Genomic DNA, 24,308 nt, shown 5'->3' with positions numbered 1-24,308 from the left:
ATAAAATATCACTATACATATATGTCACATCTTTATAGTGTGTCTATAGGTCATTTTTGTATTGCTGAAAAAAAAAACATTCACTCCATTGTGGGTTTTTGTTAGCTGTTTTTTTTTTTTTTTTTTTTTTTTTAAATAAAGTAATTAATTATGATATGTATGCTAACTGCTGAGGTTTGTAAATGTGCTTCCAAGATTACTTCCGGCATAAAACAATAACTACTAATACCATCTGCGAGATGAAACCTTAACCCATAATATCGTATAAACAATATCGTGTGAACAAGGAAAAACTACATAATCAATAAAACTACATGCAATTAGTGGTGGCAAGTTTATTATATAATTCAAGACAACTACATAATTATCTCTATCCTACTTGAAGTATTTTATCACGACCCTATATTTGATGCTTCAGTAGGTATTTGTATTAGTTATAAATTTATACATTACACATCCATAATATCCGAGGGTTGACTAATATATATATATATATATATATATATATATATATATATATATATATATATATATATATATATATATATATATATATATATATATATATAAGACTCACATGCATCAATTAACTCACTATAGGTTTTAAATTACGTACCTCAAAAATGTTGGAGCAAACTCTTTTTCTTTGGTTCTCCATATATTATCTTCTTTTCTCTGTGTTATCTATTTCAGCCGCAAATTCAATCATCTATGTCGAATGCTCTCAACTCTACTTCACCATGGCAACATCCTATGAGTCGCATATCAATTCACTATTTACTTCTTTGTCTGAGTCATCCTCTATCTCCAATTTCAACAAATTCCAAATCTGTCCTCCGGGATACTCACAAAGCGACGTTGTTTATGGTCTCTACCAATGTCGAGGTGACGTTAGCTCCACCACCTGCAGAAATTGTGTCGCAAACTCTCTTAGTCAACTCAAGACATCTTGTCCTATGTCAACAGGTGGACAAATACAGCTGGAAGGATGTTTTGTGAAGTACAATAATACATCATTTTTTGGGGTTGAGGACAAGATGGAGATGTCAAAGAGCTGTGGCCCTTCGGTTGTTTATAATATGCAAGCTTTGAATCGTATAGATGATGCATTGGCATATTTAACTGCTGGGAATGGACAATACTTTCGTAAGGGTGCTTTTGAGAACGTGCAAGGTGTAGCACAATGCGTTCAAGATTTGACTGTGAGTGAATGTGAAGATTGTCTTTTGGAGGCTCGTGCGCGATTAAGATCAGAGTGCGAGACCTCGGCTTGGGGCAATATGTACTTGGGAAAATGTTTTATCCGGTATGCTGATCAAGGTAAACGTTTGTTTCTATTGTATGGCTTTAGTTATTACTTTTAATTATTGGAATATGTAAAGTAACTTTATTATGGAAAGTTTGAATGAATGCAGATAATAATAATGATGCAAATAATGATACGTATGATTATAACGATTATGAAGATGATGATGATCGTGATCGTTCAAAGAAGAAAAAGAAAAAGAAAAGCAAAACAAATCTGAAACAAGTGCGAAGGTGGACAATTACCATAGGAGCAACGGTTGGTGGGATTACCTCGACGGCTGCTTTAGGTATTACCGTTACCGTGTTGTACAAGAAATACAGAAAAGGTAAATTCGTTCATTTTAATAAGACCATGCTTTGCTTGCCACTGATATAAATTACTATATAAATATGTATAGTATATTTTAAATTAACTATATTAATTAATTTCAAACCATCTAAAATCTTTGTCTAAAATACCTCATATATGTTAATTTGTTGCTTTTTGCTGTATTTCAAGCAAAACGTGTGTCTTTGATCAAAGTTTTTAATAGAAAAATCGTAAAATTAACTACAAACAGTAGCAAACATTAATTAGTATAACTTCGTAAAATATAATAATGTAAAATTTTTTAAGAGCAATATTCGTAAGAGATGTTTTTAAAAAAGTTTTTTGATATTTGTCACATATATATATATATATATATATATATATATATATATATATATATATATATATATATATATATATATAACTTTCACATAGTCGATCTTTTCTTAACTTTCAAAGGACTATGAAGTTTTAATATGTTATCAACCTCTAATCGTCAAAGACGGGCTGCCTCGACAATGTTTTAGTAGACCTTTTTAATTTCTTGTTAGTAATTAATATAATTGTAAAAGATTTTAAAAATTATCATAAAAAAATATCTGCTCAAAATACAAAGTACGTTATATTTATAAAATCTAGTCCTATTGCTTCATACTTTTTCTTTTCTCTTAATTTTTTTTTCTTTTTATCTTTACAGACCGATGTGATGGGAGGCCCATAATAAAGTCACCTCCCCAAACTTCGACATCACCTATAATAACGCCACCACCTCCACCACCAATGCCACCGCAATTGACACCACCGCCATCACCACCGCGAGGTTCAATCACCCCTTCAAGTTTTTTTAGTTAACATGAGTTTTAATTATTAAGTGGATACCACAAATTAAAGATCTTTATCCCCTATCCAACATACAAATTATGATAACTAATAGAACTTGTCTTCTCCCATATTATTTTTATATATTTCTTCTGTTTTTATATTTCATGGTCCTCATGTACAGTAAGCATTCATCATGTAATTCCGTAGCTAGTTTCTAAAAGTTTAGAAATAATAAACATTTTGATGATCCCAGGTCACTATTGTAACGTTGTTGGAGGGTGTACATGCCCAATCCCCCCTCCTTTTAATGAAGCATTCTTTGGGGCCCGAAACGAAGCTTATGGAATCCCCTGGTTAAGGTAGAGATCGATATTATAAACACAAAACTCCCTATTTAGTACTTTTCATGCGTTGGTTTTTAATTATGGACAAATATATATATATATATATATATATATATATATATATATATATATATATATATATATATATATATATATATATATATATATATATATATATATATATATATATATATATATATCAACACTTCCATTTGTCTTAATTTTTAGTTCTACTATAAATGTATAATCTATGGACTAGATCAGATTTGATTCAAATAAATTATGGACAAATATAAAGATACCGACTTTGGTCTTTAAGCTCAATATATGTTTACATTTTACGTAAGAGATTGTATTATATTTGTTATAGGCATTTTTTAACAACAAAATGATTTTATTATAAAAAGAGAGCTAGCCTGAGGCTCGAATTAGTAATTGAACCAAATTTGTTTCAAACATTTTATTTTAACTTTGAAACTTTTGATAAGATACATAGCTAGGTTGTTCCTCTTTGTAGAATTTCTTTTTCCAATATTTATATTTTCTAATAAGCTTTTTAAACTATGAATCAAGCAGTTACAGATGGTAGAGATGTATTATCTTGGACAGTTTCAACAATTGACGTGGTAAGGTTCACAAGGAGATGCTCACTAGCTATCTAGGATTTACCAAATGAATATATATAGCAATATTATTTTTGTGATAAGGTTGTGGAATGGCAATGAATTTATTCTTAAATTTGTATGTGATCAGAATTTATTCTTGAATTTGTATGTGATCAATATTTTCTGTACAATGTACTAAGTGGCTAGTATCAAATCGTTATTATTCTAACAAAATCAAACCATCAAATAATATTGAGAATTATAAATCCTTTTTTTCTCCAATAGTAAAACTCTAATTTTTTTATTGAATACTAAATTTCGTCTAGAAATTAGTTTAATCATTTGCGATCAGATCTAATTATAAGAAAATGATAAAAACATATTGTTCCGTTGCCGAAAGAATTAAAAGATGGAACACTAAATTTGAACCAAATGATGATATATGCTGATCTTGACCACTAAAAATTACATGGAAGAAACTTATGTCATTAAAGGTTATTACATCTCAGCTAAGGATTTAAGCTTAACCATAAAACCTAGGATTTGATGCAGATGATCATTTCCTCAAATATCTATGGAAAAGCGATAAATGTAAAGCTGATTACTAGAAACCAAGAGAAGTTGGAAATTAGAGAGAGAGAGAGAGAGAGAGAGAGAGAGAGGTAGAAGGCTATGTTTTTAGGTGTGGAATAAATGGGACTTGAGATGTCTTATTTATACTACCACAGAAAATATAGAATCCCTGAAAATCAAACTTGATGACGACATTCGACCTCTCACATACTGTCACGAGGTAATTCGAATTTAAATTTGATGACATCATTATATGGTATCTCATCCAATTCAAAGCTGAAGTTTATAAAATCTTTTTGGAGGCTTCTAGAATGTTTTGTGTACTTTTCCATGAAGTTAACGCGTTAGCTAGGTTGGTAGAACTGACTCAACCCGATGTAAGCTATCGATGTTGTTTAGCATTAGTTAGTAAGATAATTATTTTTTGTTGTAAGTCATTCTACTTCTAACATTCCCATAGAGCACATCCCTTGAGACTATCCCTAACATGAGTGTGATTTGTCCATTTAACACTAACATTTGGTCCTATTGATGACCTCTTGGCTTGCTCTGCTAATGAAAAATTTTCCATCTTGAGGGTTACAACATTTTTTTTAATGTTAATTTTATTAAACAAGATAACCAACTAAAACAAATACAAAATGAAAAAGATAATGACATGTTTTAGCATTGAAATGTTGAGAGGCTTAAATTCCAAGTGAAAGTTGGTTAGGTTCTAGTCGAGGAAGTCATAACATCAATTACTTCATAAGTGTCGGATAACTTTATCATTTCTCTTCTTTAAAAAATCTACAGTTTGCAATTTGAATCTTTTGGTTTCATTCTCATATAGGTTTTACTGCAATCATGTATTTTAGTAATCGATCAACATACTCTTAATTATTCTCCAATATCATCATATTGTACTTATGATATTACTAGAAAAATAACGACCATTTTACACAAGTCAACTATAAGAAGAAGTTCCAGATCAAGATCCAAATTCGAAATTTTCATTTTTATTTAGAAGAATAAAATAACGATAACGTTACTATAGCATCCGGTAGATTTTCATTTTCTGTAACATTCCAAATCTCATAAGTAAAAATTCCATTTTCAAGTCAACCAAAAACCATCAAGTATTCATATCAAACCATCCAGAAGTATGTCAAAGTGAAAATAGTTATCAAAGTACAATCTCAAAATCATAAAAATGCGGAAACATGAGTGGATGTTGCAACATCTCTAAGTTATGAGGTAAAAATTTCATTTTTAATTCCACCAAAATATTAATTATATTTTAATTCAACATTCCACATCCTTTTCTAAATATTCAAAAGTATTGTTTAGGAACACAGTTGCCATAGTAAAATCCTAAAATCATCATAATGCGGAATATATGGGTGGATGCGTTGCGATCAAGTCGGACCCTTTCCTTTCAAACTGGAGGTACCTCAAACAAAATTGAAAATCGTAAGCACAAAGCTTAGTGAGTTCCCCAAAATACCACATACCATACGTAACTAAACACATAATGGGCCCCGCCCAATGAGTGTAATGTTGGAACCTGAAAGTCAACCTCTAGAAATCTCTATCATTTCATGTTCTGAAGTCAGTCTTAGTTCCGGAGCAGAATATGGTCTGGAGTCATTCGATGGTCAGAAGTGAAGTTTGTGTTCGGAGTTAAGAGTATGTTTGAAGAGAATATGTTCTGAATGAAGAATATGTCCAAATCAGTCTATCTGTCTATTCATTCTTGTCTTCTAGTTTGATGTAATAATTCATAGGAGTTAGTTTATTTTGTCAAATGGATAATCAGAGTGTCAGAAGTAGCTCTTTTGTCCGGTCCTATGTATGTGTTTGATTTTGTACGATGTACTCCTTTCTCTTATTTAAGGAGCGTTTAATGTGAAGAATATAAGATAGATTGTTCCTCAAAAGATAGCAATATTCGAATTTACTTTACTTGCATCTTTCTCTCAAATCAATTTCTTTCAAACATTCTACTTGTTCACTTATTGTCTTTACTTTGATTATACTCATTATTCTCTATTAAATACTTGAAGTACTTTGTTGATTCTCATTTTCAAGTTTTGACTGGTCTTGCCAGACTTGACTGGAACTTATAATCAGAAGCATACATTGATCTTAAGCATTAACTCAGCTTTTGAGGTTTTGAGCCTTGTCCTCACGCAATCAAATCTTTGATCTTACAATTGGTATCAGAGCTTGAGTGGTTGTCCTTTGAATCCATAAGAACATATTATAGCTGATTCGAGATTACCTTGGTATTTCGATCATTTCTGTGTTCAGGATAAAAGTTCTTCTATATACCACTTTTGCTCAAGATATCCTAACTTCAATGGCTTCTTCTAATTCGAAACAAATGTACTCAATGCAAATAGAAAATAGCATGGGTTGCCCTACACGTGCCCTACTATTAGTTGTTGAAGAGTATGATCACTGAAAAGTCAGAATGGAAAGATTTTTACTTGGAAAAGAAAAAGGTGAATCTATCTGGAGATCCGTTAAAGAAGGTCCCTGTGTTCCAGTTCGAACCATTGTTAGAGACGCTGTTGCAACTCTCATGGGATGGGATGAACAACGTCAAGCACCTCTCACTGCTGATGATCTTGAAAAACTGCATGCAGATAAAGTTGCCTTTTCCGAAATGGTGTCTGGTGTTCCACCTTCTCTCTTTGAGCACATCAAACTGTGCAAATCCATAAAAGAGATTTGGGACACACTTCAAGATTTGTTTGAAGGGTCAGAGAACATGAAGGATAAGCGTCTAACCTCAATTGTCAATGAGTTCGACACTTTCAATATAACACCTGGTGAATCTGTTGCCTCAGCCTCAAACAAATATCGAATCGTCATTAACAACATGACAACTCACTGAATAGTCTGAACCCCACTTGAATACACCCTCAAGTTCATTAATAGCCTCAGAAAAGGATGAGGAAATGCGAAGTCATGTCTTCAGAGTAATGGATCTCTGAAAAAGTTGAAGCTCTACCAACTCTTCGATGAGCTTCAAGGTCATGAATCAAATGTTGCACAAGCCCTACAAGAACTCACTGGAGGTCCTCTAGCTCTAGTCAGTTCCTACGATCCACTAATTCCGAACGTCTCTTACCTATTGTTCCATATATCCCTCCTGTTCAACACTCACCTCCAACCATACTTGCTCCCATAAATACCAACTATCAATCAATGAGTCACCTTAATACTGAAGATATGGACTCCGAACTCCGTTTTCAACAGGAATTTGCCTTAGTTTCCATGAAATACAATCGTCCTTATAACAAACCATATCACAACCTTTTTAATGCTCTTCACCAAAATAACCCTCAACCGTTCAACAAACCTTCAAAAAACCCACCATTCTACAAGCCTAACCTTCCTACACTAAATCACACCTCAGAATCGTCACAGACTCCGAAGTAAGAAAAACCCAAGATTGTATGTCACAAATGTGGTCATGCAAATCACTTTGCCAAATAGTGCTTAGCTGAAGTCCCACAGAAACCCAAGATCAAGGATTCTACTTACTTTGGACGTAGAGCTCAAGAAATGGCAGAAAGTGAAAAGGCTTTTGTTACCACTATGTCAAGGGATGTGAAAGGATATTGGTCTTCTGGAGATGATGATGAAATAACCACTGCCAGAAACATGTGTCTTATGGATCGACAAGAAATTGAATATGATGAAGGCTACTGGTTGTCTGGGGCAGAGAGAGATGATGAAGATGTTGAACCAAACTACTGCTACATGGCTACCAACGATCCACCTGGAAGAAGCATCATTCAACAGGTAAAATTTATGATTATTGCTAATAATTTTGACTTATCTATTTGTGAACCATATCTAACCCATATCCAATTAGATATTAACATCTTTACAAAGCCTATGAGTCGGCCATAGAAGCCAGTGAGAAGAAGGAAAGTGAATTAAGTCGTCTTAGGTTACATTTTGAGGATAAGAAGTTGAAAATAGAGTTTTTAGAATGAGAGCTTGTAATGTCACAAAATGAATGTATCATTCTTAAATACAAATGTCAAATTCACTTATTCTGAAAGAAATGTTTTAATTTCTGACAACAAACGTCTCAATGCTAAAATAGATACTTTGCATAATTCCATTGGCATTCTTGAAGCAAATGAACGGATGACTCACAATTTTTGTCATCCTTGGTCAAAAGCTCCTGATCTCGGAAGCGTGTTTTCGAAGCCTATTGCTCGTCCCCTGAAGGATTTACAAAACCTAACTTTTATGGGAGATGTTGCGAACATCAAACATTCAGACACCACTGTCTCGCCTTTATCACCCTTTCCTGAGACATCTGACAAATTTGCATCACTAATTCCTGAGTTTAAGCCAATAGTTGTCAAGTGTCCCGGTTCCATGCTTCTTCCGCCTCTGATAAACCTGGACCTGAATCAGACCTCAGAATCCCACTCTAGTATTCCGAACTTTGTCGTTCACATTCCGAATCACAGCCCTCCTAACAACTGTGTTGTTGAGGAAAATTTTCCAAAGACAACTCGACCTTAATTCTCTGAGTGTGTTTGGGCATCTTTAGATAGTGATGTTGATGATTCGTCAATTTCATGTGATTCTAAACCCCAAGTGATTTCTAAAACAAAAGTAGTCCCAATCAAGCATGTGTTCCACAATCCTTTTGTAGTACAAACTTCTAAATCGTTGCTTCATTCCAAAAGGAAGCCAATGTTGAATAGAAAAGATGTTGTTGACCCTGAGGTAGAAGCTCGGAATGCTCACAAAAAGGAAGTTAAGTCGAGACAAAATTCTAGATTCCTTGAGAACTCCAAAAAGAGTGTATCTCGGACTGCCAATTGACCAACTAAGGGTCACAACACCTTCGCACCCATTAAGATCCTCAAGAGACCTCCCATTCCTCCCAATCAGGTAGAACATAAGAAAGTGGTATGCTCTAATCTGAAAAAGTCCATTGTAGGTACTCAATCTACTCGAACCAACTCTCCTCGGACAACTTCATTTGTTTTCATAGCCAAATCTGATGGAACAATTTTCAAAGCACAACTCTCAAAATCAAATGTATCATCAACCAAAGAACAAGTTTAAAAGAAAACCGTTTCACAAAAATATTCAAAACAAAATCTTGTATGGAAAGTAAAAAATCACAATGATGAAACTGCAACACCGAGAGAGACAGTGGTTCCCACTGCTCCGGTAGTTGAGTGCCCAAGAAAAGTTCTTCCGAGTCCTCGTGTCATTGAGTATGATTATTGGATAGATGAAAGATACATGGCCTTCTGTTTATTTCCTAAAGAATCTCGGAACAAACCTTCCAAACTATCTATCGTTCAAAAGTTACAACCAAATCCTAAGACTCGTGTCTTTGTCCCAAACCCCAACTCGGAGCCTAAAAACTCCACAACTCACTAATTTTGCAGGCAATCTGTGATTCGGAGCAAGAAACAATATGATATATTGATAGTGCTTGCTCCATGCACATTACACGGCAGAAGGACTTTTTGCGAGATCTCAAAATTTCACCAAATGTTGGCGATGTGACGTATGGCAACAACTCCAACTCTCAGACCCGAGGTTATGGCATCCTTACAAATGGAAACTTCTCCATTTCAAACATGGCATGTGTAGCTGACTTGAAGCATAATTTGATAAGTGTGGCTCAACTCACTGATGCAAATCAACGAGTTGAATTCTACAAGAAACACACTATGTCATGTCAGAAGAATGGAAGGAATGTTTAATCAAGTTAAATCGTCACAAGAACATGTATCCTCTTGACATAAACATGATCATCGGCAAGCCGCAGCTCTGCTTACTCTCACAAGATGTTCCTGACGTCAGTTGGTTATGGCATTGGAGGCTTGCTCATCTAAACTTTAGATATATGAATGATCTTGTTTCCAGAGAGATGGTAAGAGGTTTTCCACTCCTCAAATTCGAAAATTACCATTTATGTGTTGCGTGTGAGTGTGGAAAGCAATCAAGGAAGGGTCATCCCATCATCATCAAAAAATTAATCTCGGATCCATTAGAAGTTCTACACATTGATTTGTGTGGACCATCAACAATTCAGAGTTTTCATCACAAGAAATACATTCTTGTGATTGTGGATGACTTTACTAGGTTCACCTGGGTCTTCTTCTTAAGGCTCAAGTTAGAAACAGCCTCCAAACTCATCTTTATCAAAGGAATTAAAGTTCTCATAAAACTCCCAGTAAGGCGAATTCGAAGTGACAATGGTTCGGAATTCACAAATTCCACCGTTGAGAACTTCTTCACCGAGAAGGGTATTGACCACAAATTTTTGCTCCTTACACTCCACAACAGAACGGTGTAGTCGAACGACGCAACAAAATACTTGTCGAATCTGCTCGATCCATGCTCAACTTTGCAAATCTTCCACTCAATCTTTGGGCTGAAGCTGTCTCAACTGCATGCTTTACTCAGAATAGGAGTATCATCATCGTCTTCAAAATAGGAGTATCATGCTTTACTCAGAATAGGAGTATCATCATCGTCTTCAAAATATCGCAAATCCAAACTCGAGCAATCATAAGATCTGAACCAGATGCAAACACAAATGAGACATCCCAAAGTGTAGAGTTTGAAGATAAATAATTATAATCCGAAGAACATCTAGTAATGCCAAAAATTCGATTTGTGAAGACCAAAAATCAGTGCCACATCACAATACTAAGTGAATCTTCGTTTTCAAATGTCTCTAACTCAAAACTTTAATAATAAACCAGAATGGATGCTCATGATTCTCCCCCTACTTTTGATCGACCATGCAATAAAGATAAAAAAAAATAATAATGAAACCACGCAAGAGAATATGTCGGACATAATGGAGCATCGCGTGCTCCCCCATGATGTGAGCATCTACCCATAAAAACGAGGATATTATTTTTTGGTCATTGATAGACATGGTGATGTATTGCCGAACTGAATAAACATTGTAGAATATATAACATAAAACCCGCTACAGAAGAATCATAATACTGAACCGAAGTAATGTCGAAAACCAAAAAGCAAACACGAACTCCCAAACAATGGTCTGAGACCATATATATATATATATATATATATATATATATATATATATATATATATATATATATATATATATATATATATATAATCCGAAGGGAGTAAAAATACGAACCTCGGAATGATCAATCTCTGAAGTACATAAATATGAGGCGGCAAATGCGAGTTGTTCCGTAGAGGTGAGACACAAATAATATTCTTTGAACCAACTGTTTCGTTACTCATAATCAGCAAAAAAAAAAAATGAAACCTTGAACCATGGGGCTAAAATTGGTGTTAAAAAATAATTAGTTTTAATTAAAAAATTGGTTTTAATAAAATAATTGGTATAAAATAAAAATAAATGGTATTAAAAAAATGGGTTTTGAACAATAATGTGTGTTAAATAAAATTAATTGGTTTAAAAAAAGGAATAAATTGGTTATAATAAAAAAAACTTGAAAATAAATGGGTTAAAAAAATGAAATAAAGTGAAAGAATTTGGGAATATAAAAAAAGGAAATGGGTTAGGGGGTGGATCCATAATGAAAATGGAGTCACTCCTCAAAATGGGTCAAGTCTTGGAGATTTTAAAGGTTAGAAGTGGAGGATAGGTTAGAAGTGGGAGGGTCCGAAATGAAAATAAAACAATAAGGTCAGAAATAAAAAAAAAAGTTTAAGGTCCGAAATCAAAAAATGGGTTTTAAAAGAAAAGGTCTGAGGTGTAAGGGTGGGCTCTGAAATGGGTTAGAGATAAGAGGGTGCGACATGGGTTGAAAATATGAGACCGAGATGGATATAGTTCGAGACGGGTATGATGGTCCGAACATAAAGGCTAAATGGATCCAACATAAGGAAAATGGAATCACATTGGATCAGGTTTGGCCTCGGAATTGGTAGGGTCTCGGAGTTATATAGCATATGCGACAAAAGGTGATTAAAAATGGCGGTTGACAGGGGATACAAGTCAATTCCTAAAACACGTGACCGACTTCAACCAATTGAACACTCAAGCAATAAATGCAGGTGAGAAAATAGACAAAAGGCCGACTTGTGCAAAAGTGAGAGAAATAGGCTTAGAGTTTGACGTATCTTTCTAATGGTGGAGCGGGAAAATGTTGAGGTGTCGCTGCATGATTGGAGAGTGTCATTCACACGCTGTAGGCGAGAATTTCCTTCAAGTTTGTCTCCCATCAATGGACATAGCAGAAAATTCACACATTGTACACAGCTAGAGGTTGACTTTTAATTTAAGGAAAAAGGCTGGCAATTTTGTCAGAACTCGGTATATGTGTACATGTACATGTAGAAATCCATTGGCAGGCGTTCAATTTAATCAACAATTGTTTGTTTCTTATCCTCGGAAATTACGTGCTTAATCCAAACCTGTACCAATAGTAAATGAGCTTGTACTCTCGAAGTTTTAGTACCACACTAAGAGCCATTTCATCTCGGAAAAATACATCCGTAACTTATTTTCATTTAGGAAAATAAATGCATCTAAGAATTGTATCACAACTAAAATAACTTGTACATTCTGAAATAAATATTCAAACATCTCCAAAAATCATATACTCCCAACATATGCCCTTTTGTTCAATCTCTTACCCCTTAACCATATTTTTATATTTATCTAAACATCTTTTTTCATGGGATAACAAGATCAAACACCGTCTTTTTAAAGGAAACTCCATCTTCTTCAGCAAACATATTTTCTCCATAAACACAGATTTTAATAGCATCAAAAATGTATGAACAGTAGCTGCATAATTTTTATTTTTCTAACAACATCACCAGCAAAATAGTAAATAACTCACAGTATGACGAAAATCTTCAAGATAATAAACAAATCAGGATCGTTCCCTTGAACTAATCGTGATATCTTCAAGGTCTCGCTCTGATACCACTAGTAGGTTCCCATTTTGTCGATTGGATCGGTGCGGAAGACATTACCAAGAAGATAATCGTGTATGAACATGATGAACAAGATATGTGAGTAATACTGTAGTACATAGATAGGGAGATATAAAATATTGCAAGAACATTCATGGGTTGGGAGAGATAACTCTCCGTTAGTGGGAGAGATCTCACCACACTCTCTCTAAACTACAAAGTCTACATAGTGAACAGTCTTACAATAAAATGACCATCACCTCCCCTTTATAAAATAGTGGAGGGACCATGCTTTCATACAAGGGAATATTCTAACCTAATAAACACTCATCATTGTAGAGAATTTTCAGGCTCCAACAATTGTGTATGTCCAGTGTACTTCTGGTACACCCAACGTACTCAAGGTGCCTTAGTACGCCCAACGTACTCCCCTTTGTACGCCCAACGTACTCCCCTTTGTACGCCCAACGTACTCAGCATAACCCAAAATTGACCAAACTTCAAACGGGCATAACTTCTTCGTTCTAACTCCGCTTTTGATGTTCTTTGTATCCACAGAAAAGTAACGAGAAGCTCTACACTTCTATTAACTCATCGTTGCCTTAAAACTTTCCAAACAAAAATCCAAATTCATAAAAGCCCAAACTGACACTTTACCAAAATACCCTAGACGCCAAAACATAGACTGAACTCTTGGACCATCCAAATTACATTACCCACACCCAAATGGTCTGAATCTATTTTCCTCAAAGGCCTTAAGCCGGATGATACTCGTTCTTCGGGTCACCACGCCCACATAGGAAACGATTCGGAACATGACATTACAACCACATATGGCGATATATACACCATACATGAAATCAAGAAATAATGTAATTACATACAATCTTCTTCACTAGTCTACATGTCTAATAGCTCGCTACATCATACCGAGTCTCACACAACACTCCACATCAATACTTGGCAGATCACTAATGAATGCATAGCTATATGTAATCAGAGGTAAGATAGAAAATCGAACATGTGTGTGACAACCCGACATTTCCATTATGAACAAACCATATCAAGCCAATAGAAGTTAGAACAGTTACAGTGAAATTCTAGACTTTGGGTATAAGTTTTACAGTTTTTCAGGATTTACACTTAAGGGGATATCAAGAGAGTCGATGCACTAGGGTTTTGTGCAACACTGTTATTCCAATACTCTAGGATATTAGAGTTCATTCCGGGAATAAAATATTTTTCTGCCAAAAATCTCAGGACTATATATAGAAATCTGAACCATATTTATTCATTAGTTACATTTCCAACTAGAGAAAAGCCGAATTCTCTCTCACGGATCTTCGGGTTTTTATTCCAAATCGTGAGTACTTCTATCTAGTTGTATTATATAGCTTAGATTGTGTTTAGAAACATCAAAAATCATGTCCAAACACTAAGATCTATGAGTTTACCACCCAAGAACACCTTGGGGAGTAAACTCCATTTTAAGGGCCAAAAGTGTGCCCAATGTCCCTCAAAGCCTTGGAACTCAACCTAGGGACTACCATTACATGTTTAGACCACCAAAAAAATTAAGAATCAAGGGTGAAAGTGAGTTCACGGCCAAGGAAGTTTTTGGGCCGTGAACTCCATTTTAGGTTGCCAAAATGCCCTAAATGCCTTCATTCAGCCAAGAGACTAGCATAGCACATTACCTTGATGTGTCTAAGACCGAAAACAAGCAAAATACCAACACCTATGGGCGTTCACGGACGCAAACACATGACCAAATGGTTCATGGGCCGAAAACTCAAGTTATGGGTGTTTTGATGCCACAAACACTTCCTAAGGCTTAGGCTTGAATTTAGACATGTACCCTAATGAGTTTAGGACTAGCAAACACCTTTAGAACACCAAGAGTAAGGTGTTCACAGCCAAAGAAGTTCTAGGGCCGTGAACTCCATAAAATGGTGCCAAATGGTGCCATAAACTCTTCTAAAGCCTGGTACAAAAGCCTAGTTTAGTTCCTAGTTAATTTAGGGACTTGAAAACACCATAAACATCCTCCCAAGGGAGATTACGGCCGTAATCTCCAAGGGATATGATCCCAGGGCCGTGAACTCCTCAAAGGAGTTAAAAGGAAGCCCAAACACTTGTTTAAGCCTTGAAGCAATTCACCACTTGAGTTGTAATAATGTTAGGCTTCATTCAGGAACCTTATTGAGAGTTTACGGCGAGGAGTTAACTCCCTTTGGCCGTAAACTCCAACATATATGGTCTTTGACCAGAAACTCCCATAAGAGGTCTTGCACTCCTTTGTTGCAACCTATTAGCCTCCTAGCACTTGATGTAACGCCTGTGTTTCTGGGCTTGCCATTATTAGCAATGTAATAGTCTATGTTAACCTTTGTAACCCGTTTTGAAATAATAAGAATGTATTATTTGAGTATTATGTGTTTTGTGCTTAATTGCTTAATTATGTGGTCTGATTAATTAAGAATAAAAATAAGCGTCAAAATTTAAGTGTAAAATAAACTTAATATCTTTGGATAATGTTGTAGTAGTTGAAACGAGGTTTCCGAATATATATAGAACGCCCAAATCTGACTTCGTATGAGGAAGTTATGATTTATCGAAGTTTCGACTTAGCGGTATGCAGCCTGAAATACTCGATTTGAGATCGAGCGGTTTTTAGCCGAAGCATTCTAAACGAGGGTCGAAGGTCTCGTTGTTGGTATCGAAGCGATAAAAAGTTAGGCGAGAACGGACGTCAAACGAAGAAGTTATGAATTTATAACGAAGTTTTTCCGTCGCGACCTATTAAAAATAAATATTAAAAAATAAAGTCAAAATTAGCCGACGGAGTCTAAACGAAAGTTGTAGAGTGTAGTCTCACCTTCGCGTGGATATAAAGAACGTCGAAAACGGAGTTCGTATGAAGAAGATATGAATTTCCGAAGTTTATTAAATAATTTGTAATTATTTTTAATCTTTAATTTCGGTATTATCCAAAGAGGAGTCAGCGGTCCGATCCGACGTACGCCCTGCGTACGCGAGTACGCCCCGCGTACTCCGAAGAGTGTCGACATTTCGGATGACGCATGCAGTGACGACTTCGGAGGCCAGTACGCCCCGCGTACGCCTGTACGCCCCGCGTACTCCGAGGCTCCAGCCTCCTATAAATAGGATGCAAGGGCAGCCGGCTATTTTGCTAATTTCCTCTCTTCTCTCTCCCGTTTTGCATCGATTTGCGTGCCAGAAATACCCCGAAGCCCCGGTATTATTCTCGAGCCCCGAGGCAAGTCCCGAGATCCCGAAGATCCCGAGAAGTGCGGTTCCCGAGCCGAAGCTCTGCCCGCGAGAAGTTTGATTTTTGTAGAGATCTTCCAGATCTGCTGAGGATTACTACTTCTGCAAGTCGTAGTGCTGTCCGATCGTCTTCTGATCTAGTGAGTGTATACTACCTTTCATAAACACGATAATAATACAAGTATGGTTCGAGTGTATTAAGTATATTGTTGTTTATATGTGTGAGTGTGTAGTTACTTTCTTCTAACGCATGATTATGAAGTATTTTATACGAAATACATGTTGTGTGTAGAATTTGTTGTTATGTGTGTGAATGTATGTTCACCCTCTTCCATCTCATAGATCTGAATTGCTTTCTATGAAATACGTGTTACGTAGGTATGCCTCATCTGTTATGTGGAATATATATTGAATGAAAATGATATACAGGTTTTAAACTTTGTATGAAAATATATATTTTATCTACTAATATGTTGGGTAGAACATGGGTAGATAGTTGGTGTGTAATAAACAGATGAGAGGCCTCGATGTTGTTGTTGTTGTTGATCTAGTTATTCAGCGGAGTATGGATAACGACCACGGACTCTTTCTAGACAGTCCAGTGGAACGCTAGCAGGTTCATAACCTATAGGTGTTGTGAACGATGTGTTCACCGGTGTACTCTATCCCCCTCATGGTTGCCTTTAGGATATCTATTGTTGAGGAAACCCCTTCGCAGTGATGTCCGTCCCGATGAAAATCCTAGATTAGGTCCCTTGAGATAGATGTTATTTTAGGGACGTAAAGTGAGGATAACGGGAATGGGTAATCGGGATAGTGATTGGTTGGTGAAATTAAATATAACTTATTTATTGTGGGTTGAAAACCCTATATGCTCACCAGGCTCCCAAGCCTGACCTACTCAGTTTTATTTGTATTACAGGTAGTGGCGCGAGGGCATAAGATGGTTGAATCATCAAGTTGTTTTGTTTACAAGTTTGTATATGTATATATATTTGTTGAATGACTTGTAATGTTATCATTTATCTTTTATGGTCTGTATCGGAACATGACATCCCGAGTTTTGATTATATAATGAAAATGCATCTCTTGATGAAATGCTTTGATAAATATTATTTTATCATGTTTTGTTTTGGGAACAAATTCCGCAACTCTTTCAAATCAAAAGGATTTACTCTGAAATTATTTAAAAGCATAAATGAAAATCGGTCTTTTCTGGTCGAGATTTTGGGGATGTCACAGTTGGTATCAGAGCATTAGTTTAAGCGAACTAGGAATTTGTAGGATTTCTAGACTTAAACTTAGGATGCTAAGTGGAAATTGTGAGTTGTGTGTCTGTTGGATTTTAGACACGAGCACTAGTTTATTTTAGGAAAGTTGCCTAAAATGCTTTTATGTGCTAAATGTTATATGTTGCCATATATGATATTAATTGTTCGGATCTACGGTCTGTTGCCGACCGGATCTGGAAACCTTATGTGTGTAGGATTCTAAGCGTATGTTTACGGTATTAGAACTAGCATGTAAACGTTTCGGAGTAATAAGGATGATTTGAATATCTATCGTGAATGAAGATCTAAATTTCACCTTATTCGGTGTGTAGATCAAAAATGGTGCGAACGAGAAGTGGCGTTGGAAATGCGGATGAAAACAGGAATCAACCGCCAGCGATTGAGCAAATACCTGTTGTAGCAGCAGCACCAGAACCAATAACAATGGCTGCGGTGCAAGCCATGATTCGGGCTATGCTAGCCGAACAAAGAGAGGAGATGCGACAAATGTTGCATGATAATAGGGATGAACCTATCATACCTATTGAGGAACCCGAATTGATCCCCGAGCAATCGGAGGAAGGGAACAATAGTCGCATTATGAGTCAAGTTGGGACTCAAGGAGAACGAAGGAACGATCCGGAAAGGAGAAACAACAAGGATGGGCGAATGTACAAGAACTTCTTGGGCGCCAAACCGCCAAGTCTTTCTGGGAGCCCAAAGCCTGTTGGGATAATGGATTGGATCTCCGAAATGGAGATGGTATTTGAAAGTTGCGACTGTAGCAACAAACAGAAGACCGTCTTTGCGGTTAGACAACTGAAGACTGGAGTCTTGAGTTGGTGGAAGTTGTTGGCAGATACTATGCCACGAGGAGAAGCCCTGAAAATGTCATGGGAGGAGTTCTTATAGGAACTAAGGGTGCAGTATTGTTCAGAGATAGATCTGATTGATCTGAACAATGAGTTCCAAAACTTGAAGAAGGGGAAGATGAGCATAGACGACTATGCTACTGCATTTACTGAGAAAATGAAGTTGTTTCCGTACCTAGTGCCAACGGAACTCTCCAAGGTTGAGAGGTTTGCTAACGGACTGCCTGCCGACTTTGGTCCGACAGTCAAGATGGCAACTACTCTGAAAACGGTTGTTCGTGCAGCTAAGAATGTGGAGGCCCAGCAGAAGGAAAAGGGTCTGGAAAGAATAGATGTTGGAGAAAAGAGGAAGTTCGATGGAACTTTAGGGTCCAACAAGAAAAACAAGTTCTCGAAGTCTGGTTCGAGGGGAAGTGGAGGTGACGCGAAGTGGTGCGACAAATGTAAGAAGAAGCATCATGGAAGATGTGAGGTGGCGAACACATGCTACAAGTGTGGAAAGCCAGGGCACTATGCCAATGAATGTACCCTCACTAAGAAAGTTTGCTATGGTTGTGGTGAGGAGGGACACATGTCGAGGGACTGCCCGAAGAAGAAGGAGGCAGCTAGACCCAACATTCCACCAAAGCCAAAGGCGAGAGCATTCCAGATGACACTGGAAGCTGCTAAAGATGAAGCTGATGTCACTTCAGGTACCTTTCTCGTTAACGAATTGCCTGCCCAAATTTTATTTGATTCTAGAGCCAACTACTCCTTTATATCGCATGAATTTGGTAGAAAGCTAGCTTTGCCTGTTGTTAGACTAGATGATGCCTTATTAGTCGAAGTTGCTAGTGGCAAGTTTGTACCTGTTAGCCATCGTATGAAAAACATCTTAATTGATCTGAGTGGGAATAAGTTCCACGAGGAATTATTGCCTATAGAACTAAATGGTTTCGACATCGTTTTGGGAATGGATTGGCTTAGCGCCAATGATGCCGAAATTTTATGCAAGAAGAAAATAGTCAAAGTAAACCCGCCTGGGAAAGATTCGTTTATGGTGTATGGGGACAAACGCAGAGTGAATTCTGGAATCATTTCATTGATGAAAGCCAGAAGATGTTTGACCAAGGGGGTGTACATCATATCTAGCATTCGTGATTGATGCTAAGAAGGAAAAGAAGGTGATGCAAAATATTCCAGTTGTGTGTGATTATCCGGAAGTATTTCCCGAAGATCTTCCTGGATTACCGCCTGATCGACAAGTGGAATTCCGTATTGACTTGTTGCTAAGAACAACGCCAATTGCGAAAGCACCTTATCGATTAGCACCGACGGAGATGAAGGAGCTAATGATGCAACTTCAGGAGTTATTGGACAAAGGTTTCATTAGACCTAGTTCATCACCCTGGGGAGCTCCGGTGTTATTTGTGAAGAAGAAAGATGGAAGTATGAGAATGTGCATTGATTACCGAGAGCTGAATAAGGAAACAATAAAGAATAGATATCCTTTGCCAAGGATTGATGACCTGTTTGATCAATTGCAAGGTTCGAGCTATTTCTCGAAGATCGACCTAAGGTCAGGATATCATCAGCTGAAAGTAAGAGAGCAGGATATAGAGAAGACTTCATTCAGAATTAGATATGGACACTACGAGTTCTTGGTTATGTCGTTTGGACTAACCAATGCTCCGGCAGCATTCATGGATTTAATGAATAGGGTTTGTAATCCTTTCCTTGATAAATCCGTGATAGTGTTCATAGACGACATTCTGATTTACTCGAAAAGCCAAGAGGAGCATGGCAGACACTTGTGAGAAGTGTTAGAAGTCTTGAAGAAGGAGAAGCTGTATGCTAAGTTCTCCAAATGTGATTTTTGGATTCGTGAAGTCCAATTCTTGGGTCACGTGGTCAACCAAGAAGGGATAATGGTTGATCCAGCAAAGATTGAAGCTATGACAAAGTGGGAACAACCGAAAAGTCCCACGGAGATTCGAAGCTTTTTAGGATTAGCCGGATATTACCGAAGGTTTATCCAAGGCTTTTCTTCGATTGCTAGTCCATTGTCAGCTTTGACCCACAAAGGAGCTACTTATGCTTGGAGTGATAAGCATAAGGAAGCATTCGAGAAACTAAAGAAGATGCTATGCGAGACACCGATACCTTCTCTACCCGATGGAGTTGAAGACTTAGCCGTTTATAGCGATGCGTCTGGGGTTGGATTGGGTTGTGTGTTGACCCAAAGAGAAAAGGTGATAGCATATGCGTCTCGACAGCTGAAAGAGCATGAAAAGAATTACTCGACTCATGATTTGGAGTTGGCAGCGGTAGTTTTCGCTCTGAAAATATGGAGGCATTACCTCTATGGCACGAAGTGCAAACTTTTCACTGATCATAAGAGTCTCCAATATCTCTTTAATCAGAAGGAATTGAATATGAGGCAACGACACTGGCTAGAATTACTTAAAGACTATCACTGTGAGATACTTTACCACCCTGGTAAAGCCAATGTTGTTGCTGATGCTCTCAGTCGGAAAGTCAATCTTGAAAGGAAAAGGCCAAGAGCGTTGAGAATTGAAGTTGTCTCGACCATTTTGGAAAGTATAAAGAAAGCTCAAAGCGAAGCTTCTGAGAAGAATGACCGAAAGGAGGAACGTTTGGGCAAAATGTTGGTGTTCGGTGTAAACAGTCATGGACTGAAGGTGTTCCAAGATCGGATTTGGATACCTAAGAGAGGAGGAGTCAGAGATCTTCTGATGGAAGAAGATCACAAAACCATGTACTCGATTCATCCCGGTAGCACTAAAATGTATAGGGACCTGAAACCCTACTACTGGTGGCCGACGATGAAGCTTGATGTTGCAAAGTATGTGGCTGAGTGTGTGACTTGTGTGAGAGTCAAGACACAACATCAGAAACCGTATGGGAGTTTAGAACCTTTTCCTGTGCCAATGGGTAAGTGGGAAGACATTGCTATGGATTTTGTTACTAAACTGCCCAGAACAAAGAATGGTCACGACATGATTTGGGTGGTCGTTGATCGATTCACTAAGAGTGCGCATTTCATAGTGGCCAAGGAGAAATGGTCTATGGAGAAGCTTGAGAATTCTTACGTGAAGGAAATTGTGAGGCTTCACGGTGTTCCGTTAACGATTGTGTCGGATCGTGATAGCCGTTTCACCTCACGATTTTGGAAAAGTCTACAAGAGGATTTGGGTACCAAGTTATGTTTAAGTACAGCTTACCATCCGCAGACTGATGGTCAGAGCGAACGAACGATACAAACGCTTGAAGATATGCTGAGAGCATGTACTCTAGAATTCCTAGGTAATTGGGATGAACATTTACCTTTGGTAGAATTTTCCTATAATAATAGTTTCCACTCGAGCATAAAGATGACACCTTACCAAGCTTTGTATGGACAGAAATGTCGTACGCCGTCTTGTTGGCTTGAGGCTGGGGAAAAGCAGTTTATGGGACCGGAATTGGTTCATCAAACTGCTGAAAAGTTGAAAATAATTAGAGAAAGAATGTTAGCAGCTCAGGATCGTCAAAAGAGCTATGCTGACAAGAAGCGAAGACCGATGACTTTTGAGGTTGGGGATTCGGTTTTGCTTAAAGTCTCGCTATGGAAGGGACTTATAAGGTTTGGTAAAAGGGGAAAGTTGAGTCCAAGGTTTATTGGACCGTTTAAAGTTCTTCATAGGATTGGGAACCAAGCCTACAAGCTCGAACTACCAGAAGAACTGAATGGGATTCATAACACTTTTCATGTGTGTTATTTGAGGAAGTTCATGGGAGAAGTTCCCGACATAATTCCGATTTCTGAATTGAGAATTGATGAGAACAAAAGGTTGATTGAGGAACCAGAGGCAATTGTTGACCGAAAGACTAAGAAATTGCGACGCAAGATGGTTGGGTTAGTGCTTGTCCGATGGAAACACACGAATGGGCCGAATCTCACCTGGGAGACGGAGAGTTACATGATGGGTCGCTATCCGCATTTGTTAGTCGATGTGTGATTCTGGGGACGGAATCATTCTAAGGTGGAGAGAATTGTAACGCCTGTGTTTCCGGGCTTGCCATTATTAGCAATGTAATAGTCTAGGTTAACCTTTGTAACCTGTTTTGAAATAATAAGAATGTATTATTTGAGTATTATGTGTTTTGTGCTTAATTGCATAATTATGTGGTCTGATTAATTAAGAATAAAAATAAGCGTCAAAATTTAAGTGTAAAATAAACTTAATATCTTTGGATAATGTTGTAGTAGTTGAAACGAGGTTTCCGAATATATATAGAACGCCCAAATCTGACTTCGTATGAGGAAGTTATGATTTATCGAAGTTTCGACTTAGCGGTATGCAGCCTGAAATACTCGATTTGAGATCGAGCGGTTTTTAGCCGAAGCATTCTAAACGAGGGTCGAAGGTCTCGTTGTTGGTATCGAAGCGATAAAAAGTTAGGCGAGAACGGACGTCAAACGAAGAAGTTATGAATTTATAACGAAGTTTTTCCGTCGCGACCTATTAAAAATAAATATTAAAAAATAAAGTCAAAATTAGCCGACGGAGTCTAAACGAAAGTTGTAGAGCGTAGTCTCACCTTCGCGTGGATATAAAGAACGTCGAAAACGGAGTTCGTATGAAGAAGATATGAATTTCCGAAGTTTATTAAATAATTTGTAATTATTTTTAATCTTTAATTTCGGTATTATCCGAAGAGGAGTCAGCGGTCCGATCCGACGTACGCCCTGCGTACGCGAGTACGCCCCGCGTACTCCGAAGAGTGTCGACATTTCGGATGACGCATGCAGTGACGACTTCGGAGGCCAGTACGCCCCGCGTACGCCTGTACGCCCCGCGTACTCCGAGGCTCCAGCCTCCTATAAATAGGATGCAAGGGCAGCCGGCTATTTTGCTAATTTCCTCTCTTCTCTCTCCCGTTTTGCATCGATTTGCGTGCCAGAAATACCCCGAAGCCCCGGTATTATTCTCGAGCCCCGAGGCAAGTCCCGAGATCCCGAAGATCCCGAGAAGTGCGGTTCCCGAGCCGAAGCTCTGCCCGCGAGAAGTTTGATTTTTGTAGAGATCTTCCAGATCTGCTGAGGATTACTACTTCTGCAAGTCGTAGTGCTGTCCGATCGTCTTCTGATCTAGTGAGTGTATACTACCTTTCATAAACACGATAATAATACAAGTATGGTTCGAGTGTATTAAGTATATTGTTGTTTATATGTGTGAGTGTGTAGTTACTTTCTTCTAACGCATGATTATGAAGTATTTTATACGAAATACATGTTGTGTGTAGAATTTGTTGTTATGTGTGTGAATGTATGTTCACCCTCTTCCATCTCATAGATCTGAATTGCTTTCTATGAAATACGTGTTACGTAGGTATGCCTCATCTGTTATGTGGAATATATATTGAATGAAAATGATATACAGGTTTTAAACTTTGTATGAAAATATATATTTTATCTACTAATATGTTGGGTAGAACATGGGTAGATAGTTGGTGTGTAATAAACAGATGAGAGGCCTCGATGTTGTTGTTGTTGTTGATCTAGTTATTCAGCGGAGTATGGATAACGACCACGGACTCTTTCTAGACAGTCCAGTGGAACGCTAGCAGGTTCATAACCTATAGGTGTTGTGAACGATGTGTTCACCGGTGTACTCTATCCCCCTCATGGTTGCCTTTAGGATATCTATTGTTGAGGAAACCTCTTCGCAGTGATGTCCGTCCCGATGAAAATCCTAGATTAGGTCCCTTGAGATAGATGTTATTTTAGGGACGTAAAGTGAGGATAACGGGAATGGGTAATCGGGATAGTGATTGGTTGGTGAAATTAAATATAACTTATTTATTGTGGGTTGAAAACCCTATGTGCTCACCAGGCTCCGAAGCCTGACCTACTCAGTTTTATTTGTATTACAGGTAGTGGCGCAAGGGCATAAGATGGTTGAATCATCAAGTTGTTTTGTTTACAAGTCTGTATATGTATATAT

The 24,308-nt window shown here is 37.4% G+C and overlaps 1 protein-coding gene across 1 annotated transcript; it reads left to right on the top strand.

Moving 5' to 3' along the window:
* Positions 1-606: 606 nt before the first annotated feature.
* Positions 607-3,580, top strand: LOC145068856 (plasmodesmata-located protein 6-like). The gene is made up of 5 exons (XM_079015831.1): positions 607-1,320; positions 1,416-1,634; positions 2,316-2,438; positions 2,694-2,799; positions 3,361-3,580. Exons 1-5 carry the CDS (start codon positions 624-626, stop codon positions 3,371-3,373), a joined length of 1,158 nt encoding a protein of 385 aa, XP_078871957.1. The 5' UTR covers positions 607-623; the 3' UTR covers positions 3,374-3,580.
* The last annotated feature ends 20,728 nt before the right edge of the window (positions 3,581-24,308 follow it).

The sequence above is a fragment of the Lactuca serriola genome, chromosome 8 (genome assembly GCF_051521515.1).
Source record: "Lactuca serriola cultivar US96UC23 chromosome 8, Lser_US96UC23_V15, whole genome shotgun sequence".
Taxonomy (NCBI): Eukaryota; Viridiplantae; Streptophyta; class Magnoliopsida; order Asterales; family Asteraceae; genus Lactuca; species Lactuca serriola.
Note: the sequence above shows the minus strand (reverse complement) of the source record. Positions and strands in the feature narration are given on the sequence as shown.